At 39.6% G+C, this 19,509-nt stretch overlaps 2 protein-coding genes and 2 non-coding genes across 6 annotated transcripts in view; all 4 read right to left on the bottom strand.

Annotated features, from left to right (window-relative positions):
• ctdspla (CTD (carboxy-terminal domain, RNA polymerase II, polypeptide A) small phosphatase-like a) overlaps positions 1-2,141 on the bottom strand; it is a 32,467-nt gene extending 30,326 nt beyond the window's left edge. For 2 of the 3 annotated variants that reach the window (XM_039790543.1, XM_039790544.1), the window contains exon 1: positions 1,607-2,141. In XM_039790543.1, coding sequence (XP_039646477.1) covers positions 1,607-1,682 — 76 coding nt within the window. In that variant the 5' untranslated portion in view covers positions 1,683-2,141. The remainder of the gene's footprint in view (positions 1-1,606) is intronic. The other variant, XM_039790542.1, reaches the window with a different exon arrangement.
• A 4,964-nt stretch (positions 2,142-7,105) lies between these two features.
• On the bottom strand, positions 7,106-16,559 carry LOC120552464 (glycine--tRNA ligase-like). The gene is made up of 17 exons (XM_039790555.1): positions 16,276-16,559; positions 15,781-15,882; positions 13,195-13,297; positions 12,932-13,073; positions 12,474-12,562; positions 11,674-11,750; positions 11,427-11,572; positions 11,190-11,339; positions 10,913-11,075; positions 10,326-10,490; positions 10,136-10,243; positions 9,883-10,028; positions 9,693-9,778; positions 9,421-9,530; positions 8,951-9,044; positions 8,646-8,836; positions 7,106-7,613 (listed from the first exon to the last, which is right to left on the bottom strand). Exons 1-17 carry the CDS (start codon positions 16,522-16,524, stop codon positions 7,488-7,490), a joined length of 2,247 nt encoding a protein of 748 aa, XP_039646489.1. The 5' UTR covers positions 16,525-16,559; the 3' UTR covers positions 7,106-7,487.
• Positions 12,640-12,775, bottom strand: LOC120552755. The gene has a single exon (XR_005638070.1). It is a non-coding gene; the product is annotated as a small nucleolar RNA SNORA84 (small nucleolar RNA).
• Positions 14,436-14,570, bottom strand: LOC120552757. The gene has a single exon (XR_005638071.1). It is a non-coding gene; the product is annotated as a small nucleolar RNA SNORA84 (small nucleolar RNA).
• Positions 16,560-19,509: the final 2,950 nt, after the last annotated feature.

The following is a 19,509-nucleotide window of genomic DNA, read 5'->3' as shown; positions in this document are numbered from 1 at the left end:
AAGGCGGCACCACAGGATTAGAGCAAGCTGATGAGGAAAAAAGAAATATTGGAAACGTGCGGTGGTACATAAATCACAATTGATTTGGCCGCCATGATCATCCATGTTCGTAGAGTAGATTCAAGCAAAGAAGATGAAGTGAGGCTACGTCCAAGCCACCCTTCTGATCTTGAATTATATTACTGTCCAATTACTTATCAAAGAAAACAACTCCAGATCTTCATTTGGTGACCACCGGCCCCGAGGTCAATGAGTCAGAGTGGTTTATGTACTGTATGTCAGTGTTACTCAGCAGAGGGTGGTGCAGGAAGGTGACCTTTTCTCCAACATAGCACTGGGTGTAGCAGGAAGTTGTGGTCCCTCTGGCCACCAGGCACCCTGTGGCTCAGTGGAATGGGTGCCTGGTGGAGGAATGTCAGAGCCTCGAGCTCCAAACAACCATAGCCTCCTGCAGTGATGTCCATGGACACCTGTGTATCTCATGTGTTTGTACAAAGTACTCCACAGCCTGATTTTCTTGTGTGCTGGACTCAAATCAAAAAAGTGTGACTGGCCTGCACAGACTAGTGAAAATCTCAAAGTTAATGAAAACTGGAAAGCTCCTGACTCATGAGGGGGATTTGTCGTTGATGTCATCACCACATGGTGAAGTGGCGACTCTTGTGCAAAACAACAGAGAGAAAATGTGTTTTCGTTCAGCCGCTGTAATCTGTAGAGCAGCTGTTGAGCTGTTTTCAGGGACTTTACACATCTGGAAGTGGACATTTCTGACAATGTTAACATTGTCATCGGTTACATGATGATAATTGTTTGTTTTTATCATCAAGCAGTGTACAAAGGGGCTGATGATACTGATAAAAGATAATAGTTTTCAGAGGCACAAGCTTTTAACATTTTCATTGCTTCAGTGAGGTGGTTTTATTTTAAGATGGACAAAATGTATAAAATATTCATATGCAATGGAATTAGGGTTTTGGACTAATAAATGTGTAAAATCACCTTCTACAACATTGATGAAGGGACATTGATGAAGGGACAGCCATGTGCACAATAATGTTATACAATTTAAAAATTGTGTTTTTCTTCATATACACCATAGCCAAACTGTTGATTTGACCCCTGATCATTGGTGGTGTTATTGGTAGTATAGCAGGCATTTTACAGTGCCAGTGATGCATACAGGGATGTCGCCAGTACAAGGGAAAAGGAGTAGAGTACCCGCCCCCTGTAGTAAACCCAGCTCACTCCAAGCAAATAAAAAAAATATCCCGTTCTCAGTCGCAAAATGTTTAAGATTTTAAATGAGGTCTGGTTTAGCTAAAATAAGCCCCCAGCACTAAGTGACAGTGCACTCCAAACACGATGTACACTGACAGGCTGGCTGAGGGCTCTGGCTCCTAATGTTTCTCTGCTTCAGCTGAACAATGGAGGTGTTTCGTCGATACTCCCTGGCTTGCTGTTGAGCCCAGTATCCTCTCTGCACGGAGGGCTGCAGATCAGATTTGGCAACCGAACAACGTAAATAATCTACGGCTGGAAATCAAAATTCAGGCGTGTTAAAATAAGAATCGTGTGTGTGACATTTTGCAATATATGTGCGCCTTACCTTTATCTTGACTTGAAGAAATGCTCTCCTCCTCTTTCGGATTTGCAACCTGTGTTATTATGGACGTGTTGTCCATGGAAACGAGATGTTATGCACCTTCGGCTACACCGTTTTATTCCTTGGCAAACATTACCAAGCGCACTACAGTCCCCTGGCTGTGCACAGGCTAAAGCGTCCGCTGTTTGCAGCATTAAAATCCCATTTTATTCGAAGCATGCAGTCCCATTCCCCCCGGAGCTTACAAACAAGACGAAATGCCAGTGAGAGGAAGCGTCCAAACATCTGAGGTGACTGTCCGATGTGCAGGAGACAAACAAAGCGTCAGTCCTGCATTGAAGTCGTGTGTGTCCGCTGTTGCAGGCAGCATAGCACCCCTCCTGCTGCTGCTGCTACTGTACGCAACGGCTTCAATCCACACACTACAATATCAACTGCGTGATACGGTTACAGTGTTTACCCAGAGATGGCGACCGTCCTCCTGCCACAGGGCCGTGCAAGCTCACAACAACAACACGCCTTCAATATTTCTATTATCCTTCTCAGTCCAGCCTGAAAAAAGCTCTCAGTCCGCCCACTTTGTTGGTAGGCCTAGGCTATTCAGTCTTATCATTAAAGCTTTATAGTTATAGGCTCTCAGTACAGATTTACAGGAAATTATTTAACATTTAACTTGAGAATACAGATGCTCCCAAACATACACATGGTCCAAATAATAATAATAAGTTAATATTTGGCACAGGAAATACATTGTCTGACAATCAACATGTCCGAAGGTCAAGAGTCCACCAACCTCACCCACCCTTTTTTGCTGTCTTTTTTTTAATTACATTTTCTATATTCATTTAACTGCTAAAATGTTGGCTATTTTGGCAAATGTCATCTCCCTGTATGATGCATTAAATTACTTAGCAACCATTGTAAAAAAAAAAAAAAAGTGCAGTATAGGCCAGATATCCTCTGACTCTATTGGTCAAACTCGGTCAAACGCCCAAAAACTTCTGATTCCATTTCCGTTAATGCAATTCAAGAGCATATTTTTTTTCGTCACCAGCCTTCCTGGTAAATGACTCTTAAACCTCATAATGGACGTTTTTGGTTAAAAATAAAAACAAGCCCAAGCTGAGATGACCCTGATGACATCACTATGACATCATCAGGTTTATTTTCTCAGACTTGACAAAACTCCTCCAAAGCTACAGAAGATTTACAGTCTGTAAAATCAGTGAATTGCCCATTTAATTTATTGTTAAACATCATATGCTCCATCTCTTGAACGGATACAACTGTGCACCGCAAACCTACATCCTCCACATGCGATGATAAATAAACATTATTCAGGCTATTTCAGCCTCAGTGGACCGTAGAATAACAACAAGGGAGCTAAATTGGTTTTCTGGTTCGTTGCCAGCAGTGACGTGCCTGAGTGTTTGTCCCTCTTCACCTTCGCTGTCACTTTAATGGAGCTGAGGCCAACACGGCCCTAAATGACCACACCTGAAAGACAAGTGTACAGCATGATGGCATATGGACAGGAGAAAACAGCAGTAAGTGCAGGCTGTCATCTGTTGATGCTGCTCATAATTAGTATGTAATCTCCCAGCCGACACCATGCTCTCAATGTGGGTCAGCGCCTCTGTTCTGATGTTTACAATAATATGCGTACAATAGCTACCGCAACACAGGTCTCCACTTTGCACTTCTCAGCACTTGAAAATCAGTCTCAGGTTACTGTGTCTGCCACTTAAAATGGGATGGCTCAGATCCTGTAGGTAGCCACAGCCTGGTTACTTAAAATAGATTGAATTAGTAATTCCTCAAAGGAACACATGAGATTGAGAGAAAATAGATATATTAATATGAAAATAGCGGTTGAACACAGTGGAGCATTTAGCAGCTACAAGACAGGTATTGCCCCCTAGGAGTTGGTGGAGACAGAAACAGAGCTAAACGAAGAGTGAATATTGGACTTACATTCATCAGGTGGCCAGACATGACTCCAAATAAATACTAATGTTGTTTCATGACTGTTAGATGTGTATGAAGCCAACATGGAACACACTATAACACCTGCCACAGAATATTTATACAACCTGGCAACCCAAAATTTGATGGTTGAGCTATAAAGCATTGGTAAATCCATTACTACAGTCATTAATTACACATTACAAACTCTTTATAAAGCATAACATATTAGAAAATATTAACACAATGGCTTTTGGTTCATCATATAAATATTAGATGGAGTTGTTTACACTCTCAGTTGGTTGATCTCTAACATGCAAAATGTTTTATGAAGGTTGGTTATACATCGAAAACATTTAGTTTAATAAAAAATACTGAAGTAGCAGGCAACAGCAGGCAGTCCAGAATGAACAGTTATGTGGATGTTAAACAGCACTTAACAGCTTATTGGGGACCTTAGATAATGTCTCTTTTTAAAATCACAGCTGCAGGCAGCCACTTCCTCACCCTCTTGTTGGTGACGGGAATGGTGACTGGTTAGTGTCAAAGGGATGAAGAAAAACCCACACATAATGAACCAATACTACCTTAAGACATGAGGCTAAACACTGGAGTGATCATTGACATCAAACATTGATCAAACATGGTTGGCCCTCTGACATTTCACTTTCCCTAGAGTGACGTGTTTCTGTTGATGAATAATTAAAATGATATAGTCTTCATATTAACTTTGATAGGACACAGATGATCTTTTTCACCTCCTCCAAGTACATCTGGTGTGCTGTCAGACTGCGGGGTCCTTGAATGTTTTATGAATGTGGGTGTAGTTCAGTGAGGAACTGGAATCACATAATCCCCTCTCTGCATGGGACTCTTTCATGTTGTTTCTTCAAGATGTCGAGACTTCAAGGTCCACCCCACATAAACAATGACATGGTGAACATTGTACAGGGACACGGCTTAGTACAAGAATGGAAGATTGTCTTATAATGTGAAGCAATACATTTTTGTTGTTATTATAGACCACATTCAAAACTAAGAAATGTAACACGATTACACCGGTTTAATACCTGGAATTTCAGTTTCAAAAGGCTTGGACACAAATTAAAAGGACAGGCATGCAAGGTATAAACTTTTCCTCCTCAGTAGGCTGATATCTATATGGTACAAATACCTCCTGATAGACCTTTTGCAGATTAAAACCATATGCCCAACTATTCTTTTACTGTCATGTGTTCAAAAGAATTATGCGCAAAATGATTAATAAAACACTGTAATAATTTGTGGCTGTAGGATTTGTGTCTGTAAAAACATCAAATGACAACAAAATAATGAGTTTGCCTGTGGTGCCACCTTGTGGAATAGATCTAGACTGCCTATAAGAAATGTTGAAAGAACCGTATTTGTAATGTGGATGCATTTAGGAAGATTATATAAGATATAGCCTGTGTATTTTATTCAGTAGTTAATGCCTATCTCAAAATATATATTTATAATCACAATCAGATATATTAAAATCCAACATCTAATGTCATCACCATGATGCTGTATGAGACATCTTACAGTAGAGGCATTTTATGTTTGACATTAAAAGAGAAGAAGACTAGCAGTTACTTTTTTATTTGATTGATGCTTCTCCTGCTGGTACTGATTTAACCTTTTTTATTTTTTTATTTTCCATTCGATTGCTCTAACTCTTGATCTAGATGTAAATGGACTACACAAAACCATAGTGTGTGCAATCTTCCTCAAACGGTGGCTGTTTTTTTAAAGAACTAAAGCAAAGAAAATTCTGAATCCAAGCACCTTTACTTTACAATTAATAAGAGTTTGGATATGTCACAGTAGGAAAGACACAGTTGTAAATAATAAAAATGAATGATGGCTGAATTCCATTTAGCTGCTTCAGTTTTAGGGTCCTGCTATTGTGCATGCTGACTCACTGACTGGGACACTTGACTAGAGCAGAGCCATTGTTAATGTTATAAGTTACACCAGTGCTTTTCCTACCATGGCAAGTCAAAAATGTCTGCATGGTGGCTCAGTGGTTAGCACTGCTGCGTGTTTGCCATGACATAGACATGCATACTAGGCACAACGCGCCGGACTATGGCTGCTCACTGTTCCTAACTGGTTAGGATGGGATAAATGCAGAGGATACATTCCTTGTGTGTGTACATGTACTTGGCAAATTTAAGGAAATATTAAAATATATATATTACATGTCTGCTGTGAAAAAAGGCCCATTGGATCAATGGAATTTTCCACAGAACGAGTGAAACCGGCAACAATCCAGCATAACCACCCAAACTGAAGGTTGTTTACTGTCACACAGCACACAGACTCTAACAGACTCGCCTGAAAAGACCATCAATCAAATGTCAGGAAATCTTTTTTTTAATCAATGCGGGGTATTAAAATGATTGAAACTGTAAGGTCACATCTTGCCATTCCTCTGTAAAATCAGGACCGGTTCTAATAAGGCAGAGATGATGAGATTGGAGCCCTGGGTATACATGAAGTGTCTGGGACGTATCTCGTGGGAGGAATGATCGACTCCTTGTTTTTACAAAGAGGCAATTCTGGTGGAGGAGTCAGTCAGAGCAGATATCACAGGATAGATTATTATTGAGGATTCACAATATCTGAGGGTTTACGTGAGGTTTGTATTAAATCTGCTTTCCTGCGCTCTTGTGTTCTCCTTAATTCCACCATCACAAGACTCTGGAGGAACAAAGAAGATCTGAACAAATTGCAGCTCATCCTTTATTCCTCACCAATGTTGGACAAACTACTTAATAAAGGAATGTTTGGAAGAAGATGAACTACAGGATGGTTACTAGTTTTCTGAGCAGGTGCTTCTTTCAAAAAGAAATTTTAACTTCAGATCAATGACTGTTCAAATACAGCATATTAGTAAGTATGTATTATTTGAAACACTGAAAGGCAGAAGTAGAGGTTGTTTTTGGCAATTCACCTGCTTGCAAGGTGCATGGAGAAGGTAAAACATGTCAAAAGGCAGCAAAACATGGGAGTATTAATAGCAACTCTATTATTATGACCATGATGCAGGCCACAAGCTGAAATGTCATGGTCTGATAGTGAGTGAGTGAGTGAGTATGTGTATGTATGTATGTATGTATGTATGTATGTTATGTATTTTATATATGTATATATATATATATATATATATATATATATATATAATATATATATATATATATATATATATATATATATATATATATATATATATTAAAAATAGTATATTAAACTTAGCTTATTAAAAGGAGATATATATATATATATATCTCCTTTTAATAAGCAGTTTAATATACAATTCATGCCCAAAACCACATAACAATCTTTCATTTTTTGAAAGCCCCTAATCCTATCTCATTTAGTTCCATCTTTCACCTGAACCGTTTGTGACTTGATACTCATAGTAATGATCACGGTGACGTGGACATCTGGACATAAGTGTCTTCATGACACAGAGTCTGAAGCTTTAACTGGATAGAAAACATTACAGTTGTATGCCGGTATCCAGTGAGTGCTGGTTTGTTTTTATTGAAATTGTTAAATATCTCAATCCAATCTGCTTGAAAAATTGAATGGTGGAAGCCTCCTTCCACTGACGACAACAACCTGATTACATTTTCTCCCTTTTAAAACATATTGACATGGTCATACATGGTTGAAATGTTGCTCATTGGGGAAACAACAGTCCTGTGCAAGCTTTCCACAATTGTTAGATATGATGAATACATGACATTTCAGTGATAGTAGTGGCGTAGAACACAAGGAGGGCTCGGTGCACCACTATAGCTTATCACAATACAGTTGCAATATTCTTCCTGTTGATGCATATGCAACAAGTCTGTGGATTTTTATGTAACGATTGGCAGGCGAGTGAGCTTTACTCTTCAACTGTGTCCTTCTTGCTGGTCTCCTGTCCTTCAAAGATGGGGTACTTGCTCTCCACTTCTGCCCAGGTCAATCTGCCGTTGGCCAAATCCCGAATAATCACAGGCAACTCGCTGACCTGAGGAGAGAAAAGATTACTTGACTTGATTGTGTTAAATTGTGTGTGTGTAAGTACATCTGAAATACTGCTGTGTTTAATGAACTCTTGAAGCAGTGACAAGCTCCTTACAAGGAAATGCTTCTCATTTTCAACAGAATTACAGTCAAGATGGGAAATGTACAAACAAGCTGAATTATCATGTAAGGAGAGGTAATAAATACACAAAGAAGGTCCACACCTGAGGCAACAAACACGGCTACATTGTGTAGTAGAAAAAAAGTCACTGCGCAGTACACATGATGTGTAGTGAAAGAAATCCCGCCAGCAGCCACAATGCTGCGGTTTGTTATTGTTGAGATCCCAATACACAATCACTGTAGCCACGTAACAAAATGGAAAAAATCTGAAACCTAAAAAGATGCTTCAGGTGTTGGTTATGTGCATAAAGCCTGAGTGAAATGTGAGCAGTTGTGTGGCCTGTGTAGACAGCTGTATTGATTTAAGATTAAGTCTGTGCCATCAGATGTGCGAGAAACGGACTGTTGAAAAACACGGCTGAAATGCATCATGTGTAGACATGGTGTTGAGCTCAGTCTCATTAACGCAAAATTCCCTTGACATTTCCACTCATAGATGGAGGAAAGATCATGTGCACACAGAGTAAACCGTTGCTACATTCACTTGTCCTGTAGCTATATACAGTTTTTACACACATCAACTAGAAAAAATAAGAACCATCTTATGTCACATGGTCAATGTTTTGCATTTACAGAGAGGCAACACTGTAATTAAGCCCACTGCTGAGTGAGGATTGTGTTTATCAGTATCCATGGTGATAGATTTTTCCGGCTTAAGGTGGAGAGTGGCTAAAGCATCTAACAGTTTCCTGGTTTAATCATTTCATCCCACTTAATGCAGAGCGCCCTGTACACATGCAAAAGTGACAGTCCATAGTAAAGCATATCTATAAATATAAAAGAGTAGAGAATATAAAGATTATCTAATGCAGAAAGTATCAGTTGAACCTAAACAAGGGGATTTGTGCTGTACCTCGGCCCTGATCTGCCTCATTGAGTCGCGGTCTCTCAGCGTGGCTGTGTGAGGCGTCTTGTTCACTGTGTCGAAGTCAATGGTGATGCCAAACGCCACTCCGATCTCGTCCGTCCTGGCGTAGCGCCTGCCGATGGATCCTGCGGAATCGTCCACTTTGTAAGACACACCATTTTTGGTCATTGCCTCAGCTAACAGGGAAAAAGAGAGAGCGAGAGAAAAAAAAGTTAACCAAGACAGCAGCAACAGCACATCCCTCCTCACAGACAGAAATAGAATATATATGTTATCATTATGTCACTTACATAATTCCTTCACGAAGGGCATGAAATCCTGGTTTTGACTCAAAGGCAGGACGGAACATTTGTATGGAGCTACAGTAGCGGGGAAGCTAAAGTACTGGAGGAAACAGAAGTTGCAGTAATGAAGAAAACAAGCTCTTAAATGAAAATCAAATACATTTTTTTTTTTTTAAATCATTTTTGGCAGCTAGGTAAGGCTTTTATATAAGGCAGCTGCTGCTATAAGTGTTTAATAAGTCCCTAATGTCTAATCTGCCAACTTGCTGTTGTTTAAATCTAAAATCTGTCATAGATTAGCTATTACATATTGCAAGGTAGGAATGGATAGTAAGGATGTAAATAAACAGTAAGAACACAGGACAACACTCTACGTGACAGCACATTCAACAACACTAGATGGCATAATGAAAAGAAATAATGTATTATTTAATAGATAACATCGTCAATGTTGTTGGTCCAGACTACCGACTTACCGTTCTTTGTTCATCACCTTCTCTTACATGGAATGTGTGCTCAAAGATGGTGTACATGATCCTACCGATGCCAAAGGAGGGCTCGATTACATTGGGAACAACTTCTTCCACTGTGGACAACCAAGACAGACCGAAGATGTGAGTTAGAGAAACTGTCGCTCCAAGTATCCCGACAAAAACTTTCATATGATAGGATATATTTTCCCAAGAAGTTAAAAGACAAAACACAAGAAATAAATATAAAACTAAACATAAAAATGAATAAATCTCACCATGCAGAGTCTTCTGGAATCGCTTCACACTGACCATGTCCTTTGTGAGTTTGAAGGACTTGCCTTCTGACTCGATGGTGAATTCTCTGTGGAGTAAAAAATAACACACTGAGTGTGCTGCAAATGACAAAACCACAACCTTTTATCAGGAACCCATACCTACTGCATGACTGCGGAGAATAGCACTCACCCAGACTCATTGAGCAGCTGCTCCTGTTCTGTAATGAAGCACTCGTCACACACAGACAGATACTCCATGGCTATCTTAGCATCCTTCTTATATGCCTTCCCAATGGCTCCTTTGTTGGGCTCGAACTGGACGACATTTACAACTTTGTTTGGAGAAGTTAAGGAAGATAACAAGGTATCTGAGTGCTTAAAATGTTTGATGGTACAAGGCTTTTCTTTTGCAGTCTTAAGGAGCTGCGACAGTTTAAGGATATGGGTTCTTTTAGGGGCTTTTCAGCAACCAAAGGGACCTTTGTAGCTCGCGCATGGCATTGCAGATCAAAGCAAGACCGGTCAGCACATCCCACGATTTCGATCCAGCCCTGTAACAGACATACATTTACTTTGAGCAAAAGTAAGCAGACTCCCTGATGAGCCATAAGAAAACACTGCAATGGAACGTACGTAGGAAGTTTTGGCCTCGGCGTCCCAGCAGTCACAGGCGTAGTGAGCCATCTCGTTGTCCATGTGCTGTCGGAAACGCAGCTTGTCTTTGGCGATACCAACTTTAGTAAGGTAGAGGTAGATCCTCCCGATGAAATATCCCAGGACGGAGTTATTGATCACTCCCTTTAAATGAGACAGAAGAATCAATGAGTGCGAAAGTTCATTCTTGTCCTTTGAAAGAGTAATTGACAAAAACTAAACTTAACTCAAGGTCCACTTAATGGCTAATAAATGGATCTTGAGTTATAATTGTTTTAGTCAAAACTTTTATTTGCCTAGAGCCCCTTTTGTAGATCACATTTATTACAGGGTTACATTCAGTGTTATAAAACTACAGCTTAGCAATATGTATCAATATTAGACAAGATCATATTTCATCATTTAAAAGTCTTGATTGAAGCAATTTTCTGGGCACAAAAGCACAATAACAGCTAAGAAGCAACTTTCTGAGCTTATGTTACTGAGTTTCCTGTGTAAATACCTGCTGAATACACAGACTCATCTCTAAAACTTTATTATAATATTTTTATAAAATGGATTCCCACCTGCTCCACAGCGTCCCCCAGCCTCATGATATGTGCAGACTGGCCGCTGGTCTGAGCTTTGGAGGAGTATAATGTGATGTCCAGGTCGGCCACGCTGGAGAATTTAGGGTGGACCTTCTCATTTGGATCCACAAAGTGCTCGATCTCAGCCATGGTGAACTCTCTGCATGAAAATGTGGAGCAATTACATTCCTGTTTAAGGTCACGTGTCACATCTCTACGAGTACAGACACAAAATAATTTCGAGAACAATGACGCAACACGGTGGATCTCTCACCTAACACGAATGAGTCCAGAGCGAGGAGAGATCTCGTTCCTGAAGGAGTTTCCTATTTGAGCAGCAGCAAAGGGAAGTTTTCCCTGGTTAAACTCCAACAGACGCTTGAAGTTGAGGAAGATTCCCTGAGCAGTTTCAGGCCTCAGATAGCTGCAAGTTTAGATTAAATCAATCACTCAACAATGACACAAACGTGACATCAAGAAAAAAATTCCACAGTATTAAGTTTCATTTTACCCCGGCATGTTCCCCCCCGGTCCGATGGACGTCTGGAACATCAGGTTGAAGGAGATGGGAGGTGTGAGGTCATTTCCTGTGGTGGGTGACTTGACGTTGTACTTCACAAAGAGATCAGTCAGCTCTTGCTGGGTGTAGTTGTCCATCTTAAAATTACAGTCAAGACAGTAAATCATTAAAAACCCTGCTGGAAACAGATTTCCCACATAATCCCTCAAAAGAGAATTTTCTCTCCGTTCACAAAGACCTGAGTGGTGACTTCCTCCATCTGCGCCTTCTTCTCTGCTGTACACTTCTTATCAGACATCAGCTTCTGGAGGTGGGCTGTAGGACACAGAAACATGAAAACAATGCTTTCAGAATCATGCGTGATAATACAGAACAGACGACAGATGTTTTTTTTAAATGAATAAAATAAATGATTTTATTCGACCTACAGTGTTAAAGTGAGCTAAAAACTAATCAGTAGGAGACATGCACATCGGTTAAGAGTAGGTTTGAGATGTCAAAACGTCACTTGACATATCTCAGATAATACACAACATGACTCGACATATTCTCATTATATAATATTTTCAAGTTTCATTATGTCATCTGAGCCAATTAGCCTCCATGTCTTGCAGCAACTGACATGTTCTCCAACAGAGTGAAAAAAAAATGTAATTTCCCTTGCAGGATCAATATAGTATAAATTATTCTATCTAATTTTTTTCCTGCCGGATTTTTGGCACAGCCGCAGTCTCTGTGATCCTAGCAGCTTGCATTGCTATGAAAGTCCTGTGTGATTTCTGCTGGTCCAGCCACTTCCATTCTCCCTCAGGCACAACACTGATACTCAGAGCTTGGCCAACCAGCAGCAGCCACTGACAACACAAGTTTGGACCGCTTCCATCCCACCCTCTGCAGAATCCCATGAATAATACACATGAATACTTACAAAGACCTCTGCTGGGGTTGTTTTTAGGATGACTAATCTTTAGTTTGCACTACAGTGGAAGCCAAGTCTCTAAATATACTCAGACACAGCGAGATTTACAAAAGGCTTACCTTTGAGGAGGTGGTCAGCCCTGAAGCATTCGCCATTCTTGACATCTTTCACCATGTAGTCAGCAAATTTGTCCACATGTCCTGAGGTCCTAAATAACGGGACAAACAAAACACCTGACTTGAAACGTGTTAAAAGAAAAGTTATGAATGTTTAATTCCATTCAATCAATGTATCTGCAACCGGGCTATGGAAGGCTGCTATAGTGGCAGCTTCCATGCATAAAATTGCAGAATCAATATCGCGCCTCTTTACAAAAACCCACAGTTCAGAACTTTGTATCTGACTACAGGAACCACAAGGCACTTTGTTTGGCAGTTTAAATTAAATATACATAAGCGATGACAAAGTACTGTTTGACACCCATAGAAGACATGCTATGACAGGTAATGACTTAGTTCAATTCTTACACATCAAACACATTTGAATCCGCAAACGAAAGCATTAAAAGAACACATACTTGAGGACAGACTCGGGGGTCAGCATGGTGCAGTCGATCTCCAGGATCTGCTCCTCCTGGATGAAGTGCTGCCTCCAGGCCTGCAGGATGTTGTTCTTCAGGGCACAGCCCACAGGGCCGAAATCATACAGGCCGCTCACACCTGAGGAGCATTACTGCATGGTAACAGAATGCTTAACGACTATGTGTACGGCGATTTACGTGCAAACCGAAACCTTTACGTTCTTAACATTAGCTTTAACTTAAGACTCTCCAAGTCTTACCTCCATAGATGGCAAAGGCCTGGTCGTAAAAGAATCGCCTCTTGAGGGTATCCTCCATCTTGGTTCTGTCAACAATGTCATCTTTGGGTTGTAATGACAGTTCCTGTAATGAGAATTACATTTATACCATTCTTGACACCATGTAGTCAGCAAATGTGCCCACAATGTCCTAGGAAAAAACAAGGAAACAAACTGAGATTTTAAGTGTTATCAATGTTTTGATAGCCTTCAGCTACTAGGCTCCACTCCTGTGGAACCAGCTCCCAATCTGGGTTCGGAGGGCAGACACCGTCACCACATTTAAGAATAAACTGAAAACCCTCCTCTTTGATAAAGCTTATAGTTAGGGAGTGAGGAGTTGCAGCGTACGCCTAGACCGGTGGGGCAGGGTGTATAGCTGCAGACACAGCACCCCTGCTTCTCTCTGCTTCTCTTCATAGTCATTAGATTTACCCATCACATATTCAATAATATAGTTAGAGTAGAGGGAGGCAGGCCAGTACAGCCCGATCCGGCAGGGCAGAGTTCAAGCCCGATCCGGCACCTCTCTTTAACCTGCCTCACTTAGTTATGCTATTTTAATTCTAGAAGGGAAGTTCCTTCCTTCCTATGACACAATGAGCTGCTCTCTCATCTCTCTTTTCATTGGTTTCCTTTTGTGTGCATCCTGTCCCAGAAATGCTTGTTACTAACCTAGCTCTCGGGAGTTTACTCCCCGGAGTCCTTATGTTTCTTCTACGCCCAGAACATTGCCTTGGATTAGGGTGTCACCAAGACCTGGGTCTTGGGTGCAGCTGTCGCTGTGGACCTACTACACCCTGCTACGCCCTGCGATTCCCTGCAGTGTCCGGCTGCGTCCACCCATGCTCTGCTGTGCCACGCTACAACCCGTAACGCCCTGCTGTGCCCTACTATGACATGAACTACTATGACTACCATTGTAGTCACTGTTCCATTATCTTTATTATGACTATTATTGCCACTGTTCATCACACCCCCAACCGGCACCGCCAGACACCGCCTACCAAGAGTCTGGGTCTGCCGAGGTTTCTTCCTAAAAGGGAGTTTTTCCTCACCACTGTTGCTATAGCTACTGCTTGCTCTTGAGGGAATTACTGGAATTGTTGGGGCTTTGTAAATTATAGAGTGTGGTCTAGACCTACTCTATCTGTAAAGTGTCTCGAGATAACTCTTATGATTTGATACTATAAATAAAATTGAATTGTTTAATTTGTTCCAAACTATGTATCTGCAACCGGGGTATGGAAGGCTGCTATAGTGGCAGCTTCCATGCATAAAAATGCAGAATCAACATGAACCTGTTTACAAAAACCCACAGTTCAGCACTTTGAAGCTGGAAGTAGGAACCACCAGGCAGCAGTTTCTAACATGAACATCAATAGATATACATAAACAATTACCAAACACTGTTGAAACATCCACAGAAGACATGATATATCACAGATAAGGACTTTTGGTTTAATTCCTACAGATCTTAGGATGACAAAAACATATTTGTATCCGCAAAAAACAAAAGCACTGAGCACCTACTTGAGGACAGACTCATACAAGTCATAATACTGTCAGATTACAAAATGAGTTTAAGATAGAGTTAAGTTTGAGGACCAGGATCAATTTAGGAATATCTGAGCATTGAAATGCATTATTGATCTTTTAAGAACAATCTTATATAACACTGCTGTTGGTGCTTTCAACCGCATCTCATAGTTTTCATTTAGCAAATAGAGCTGGCTCAGGTATCATTACATGACTTATGTTTAGAATATCAGTCACTTGATACAAAGTGGTCTTACTGTTACGCAGGGTGTGATCGTAACGCTCTCTAATTGCGTTTTTCCATTACATGGTACCTGCTCGACTCGCCTCACTGTGCGTCCGCTTTCCATTGCAGATTTTTGTACCGCCTCAGCATGGCTGGTCGTCATAGCGACTGCCGTGGGCATGGCTTGGTAATGTTGCATTCCCCCCCCCCCACCCCCCGACTCATTTCCTGGTTCTCCTTCTCCATAAACAACATGAAATCAAGGAGAGAGTTAACTTTTACTGCTCCAGATTTCCCACCGTGGTCAGAAATAACAGAGGAGACACTTTGTTTCTCTCACTATATGACTCTATAAGTTTCCGAAGACTTGTGAGATGTGCTTGAAAGCTCTGAGCACTAGTAGTAAATGGACATTTGGGCTTGGATTATTATGTTACATATCATTTTTGAATAATTTCCATGTTTGATATCAGATGGTTAACATCCAATTTGAATACATCCTTTAATCAAATGCGCCATGACGTCAAACACCTGCATCTCGAGCCAGCACCCATTTGCCAGCCTGCTTGTCAACATGGTGGGTTGACACAATGGAACAAAAGTGTTGGCAAAACACACTCTTAATGAAAGTGCAGCACAGCCTTGCCATTAAAGGGAGAGCTGACAAGTGGGTATTTCTCATGTCTTTTTATTTTTTTACAAAACAATTCTCTGAGGCTTGCCGTGAATTTAGGCTTAAGGTTTCTGATTCACCAATCAGATTCAATTAACTGGATTCAAATCCACAGTTAAAGTGCACTCACCTTGGCCTCCAGAGTTCTCTTCCTTGCTTTAAGTTCAGCCACAGCTTTAGTCACATCCACATCAGGAGCTCCATCCTGTTTCATTTGGCGCACAAGGTCCCCCTAAAACAGAGAGGTGGGCTTGAGACTGGCATCCAGAAAATCTACACTTCAAGCCTGGGCATGTTTACAAAGCAATCAGCCAATTGCTTGATTATTTTTTTTTATTTTTTAGTATCATTAAGTTCGCCTTTTCTCTTAACCCCACCCTGCTCACAAATGTCTGCAACAGCAGAACATTGAAACGTGGCAAAGGGCGCAGACATGACTGCCAGTTAGCGTTAGCGGTTAGCTAGCAATGGCTGTCCTCTTTCATTGACAGCTTCGTAAGCAGCCGGTCAGGTTAGCCGGTTAGCATGCTGACTGTGACCCAGTCAGAGGCAATACAAATATATGTAATCCTGAACAAACCGATTTAGTCCTCCTGAGTAGATAGTTTGAGATAACAAGTGATACCTGTTCTTTGACTGCAAGCCTCAAAGGAGCGAGAATATCTTCAATGTTGCCGGCCATGGTTTGTCCTTCCGCCAGCTGCAGCCACAGGCTTTTCTTTTTCTTTTTACACAAGCAGAGAGAGGTTGAAAACGGCCTGTTTTTGGGCGGGTAGCGGAGCGACTGCCTAGCAAACCGGACCGTAGACACCGGACAGAAGGCGGAAATCTCAGTGCTGGTCCTCAGCAGTGCTGATGCTGCGCTACGAAGCATGGACCGCCGTAATGCGAGAAGAGAATGATGAAATCTCTGGAAATGAGTAAACGCAGCTTCCGCTCCGGTCAAGCACTTTCACTACGAGCGGCACCGGCACTTGATGACATATCAGCAGATTCGTCAAAAACATTAATACATTCAATTAAATTGTAGATTATAAATGTTTCTGTAAAATTAATAAACTGTTAATTATAAAAAAAATTAAATTGTAGATTATTGTAATTCTGATTTAGTAGCTCATTATTTCCACTGAGCCGGACTTTTGACTTTATATCTCATAAACATTTTTACTTTATTTCATCTTTTTCACTGTTTTTTAATTTTATCATTTCTAACTTTTCATTTGTTTTTTGTTTGATGCTGTTGGAAGTGCGCTTAGAGTTTTGAGCATACAGATTATAAGTAACAGGAAACTTAACTGAGCTGTAGGTGTTGTGGTGTTACTTTCTGTTAGAATGTGATTGTAATGTATTTTGGACAAATCCATCAACCCATGCTGCAAGATTGACAAGACAAATCCTTTGCATAATAAAAGTACTCTATAATAAAACAAAGTAGCCTACTTAAACCTAATGTGTATCTGTTATCTGATTTCCTTCACGTCCCGTGTTTCATAATTCTGTTATCCGTTTGATCTCTTGAATAACGTGAGAGATTTTTAAAATCAGTACAATTATAATATTTACTTTATTTCAATGTGATACTTTTTACAATCCTGTGGTTTAAAAAAAATATATAGTATAGGCCTATATGTATTTAAAAACATGATATATAGCATTTTGTGTATATATGGTAACTATAGCTGCAATTAAGTTTCATATTATACAAGCGTCTATGCCTTTAATATTAAGTACATTTGCAACAAACACATTTTACAGGAATTTATAGGAATTTAATTGAATTAATATGTTTAATGGAACCTTTATTACATTCTGGATAAACCTTGAATGTTGATTTATATCAACAGAAAGTGACATCCACTTATTTTTCTCAGTGTTGGTTTAGATTTAAGGTATAGGTTTGAGATTACCGAGCAGCAGCCCATGTTGATTATTAGTTTTGACCACTAGATGGTGCCAGATTGGGTCAGGGTACTAAAGTATAATTCGTTTTTCGTTTTAAACCAAAAACGAAAAAACAAAAAAACGGGTTGATGTTTCGTTTTTGGTTTCAAACCAAAAATGGAAAAACTAAATTATGAGCTCCGTTTTCTTGTTTTTCCAATGTCCATACAAATTAAAAATTAACTGGAAAACTGCTCGTTTTTCAACTGTTGTTTTTTTTGTTATTCATTTTTCCGTTTTAACCCAAGATCGAGAATATGGGCTCATTTTTATAATGTGCATAATCATTGGAAATCTGATGGAACACAGGTCTTGTTTATAATGTTATTTTGGTCTTACGTGTTAAGTCAAAAGTCCCATGCGCTCTTAACAGGAAGTAACATTAACGTGTCAAAATAAAAGCATGAGAGCTGTAATAACTGCCAGAAGAACGATGCACTTTATGAATACATTGTTTGCCTGTAGCTTGTCAGATTAGGCTAAAGTTAGCTATTTAGGGTTATATAAAGTATTTAATTATTTAATAATAATTTTAAAATCACATGAAATCTACATTCATCTATTATTAGCCTATGTGTGGCAGTTATTGACTAGTTACTCTAATCTTACGCCAGCCAGTAAAAAGGCATCTAACACTTGTGTTGTCTTTGTGTTAAATGTGTCATGTTTTCAAAGTTTTCTATAAGAAATATGGCTTTCTTTCAACCAAATTAACCAAAAATAACATGCATTGTTCCCTTTCATGCTCTTCGCAAGTAAATTAATATTCACAAATTTCATACAATTTGGGGTGTTTTATTCAATTTTATAGCAGTTATGGTCTTCCCTGGCAAATTTTGACCTGGTAGTGCAATAGGGCACTATTGAGCTTTACAGAAGATAAACACATAGGACACATACATATTTACAAGTATGTGCATGCATGCACACACACACACACACACACACATACACACACACACACACACACACACACACACACACACACACACACACACACACACACACACACACACACACATACACACACACACACACCTACTTACCAAGAGCCTGGGTCTGTCCAAGGTTTCTTCCTAAAAAGGGAGTTTTTCCTCACCCCTGTCACTTTTACGCATTTATGCATGCTCTTGAGGGAAATCACTAGAATTGTTAGGTTATTATAAATTGTTGGGTTATTATAAATTATACAAATAAATAAAATTGAATTTAATATACAAGTCTGTTATAATCCAAAACAACTAATCTTATATCCTCATTTTACTTAGAAATTAGGTATAATTCATGTAAATGAGGTCTGTTGACCATGAATGCAAAAAAATAAGTGTAAAATTAATGATTACTTCATGCTTTGTGAAATGGTCAATTTTGTTATGCCAATAACATTTATAATGACCCAATTTATAAGACAACACAAGGGCTAAACCACTTGACCACTTAAATGAAAAGGCTTCTTTTTATTGCAACTCTGCAGAATATTCATGTGACATGGTTGACCAACTTAACTGCCATTACAGTTTTTTACAATCACTTTGGCACTAATTTCAGAACCTTGACGTCATTTTTAAAAACTCTGGACACAAAACTCACAACCAATGATCAAAATACACATTTTTTAAAACTCTAACACTTTTTTTCAATTGCTTGGATACAATACACATAAACCTAAGATCATATGTTCATTTAACAAAGACCACCTTTCAATATAACACAACTTAACATCAGAGCACTACTATTTCAAAAGGCAATCCACACATTATATTTCAGATGATTGTCTATTCATTTCATTACAATCATCTAACTATCAATACAACTGCTCAAAATGATAAGTAACTGCTCCATTACTCTTAATGCATAGTTGTATGGAAACAGACAGACAATATTCAATGTTTAGATCATGAAAGTTTCAAGATAACGA

This window comes from Perca fluviatilis, chromosome 22, assembly GCF_010015445.1.
Source record: "Perca fluviatilis chromosome 22, GENO_Pfluv_1.0, whole genome shotgun sequence".
NCBI classification, from domain to species: Eukaryota; Metazoa; Chordata; class Actinopteri; order Perciformes; family Percidae; genus Perca; species Perca fluviatilis.
The sequence above is the reverse complement of the archived record's forward strand: the minus strand, read 5'-3'. Positions and strand labels throughout refer to the sequence as shown.

Bases quoted from the DNA above. Each gene is read 5' to 3' on its own strand.
- LOC120552464 (XM_039790555.1), bottom strand. From the start codon at position 16,524: ATGCTTCGTAGCGCAGCATCAGCACTGCTGAGGACCAGCACTGAGATT. The intron at 15,883-16,275 runs GTATCACTTGTT...TCTCTGTTTTAG, and splicing joins GGCTTGCAGTCAAAGAACAG to GGGGACCTTGTGCGCCAAAT. The intron at 10,029-10,135 runs ATATCCTTAAAC...ACTTCTCCAAAC, and splicing joins AAAAGCCCCTAAAAGAACCC to AAAGTTGTAAATGTCGTCCA.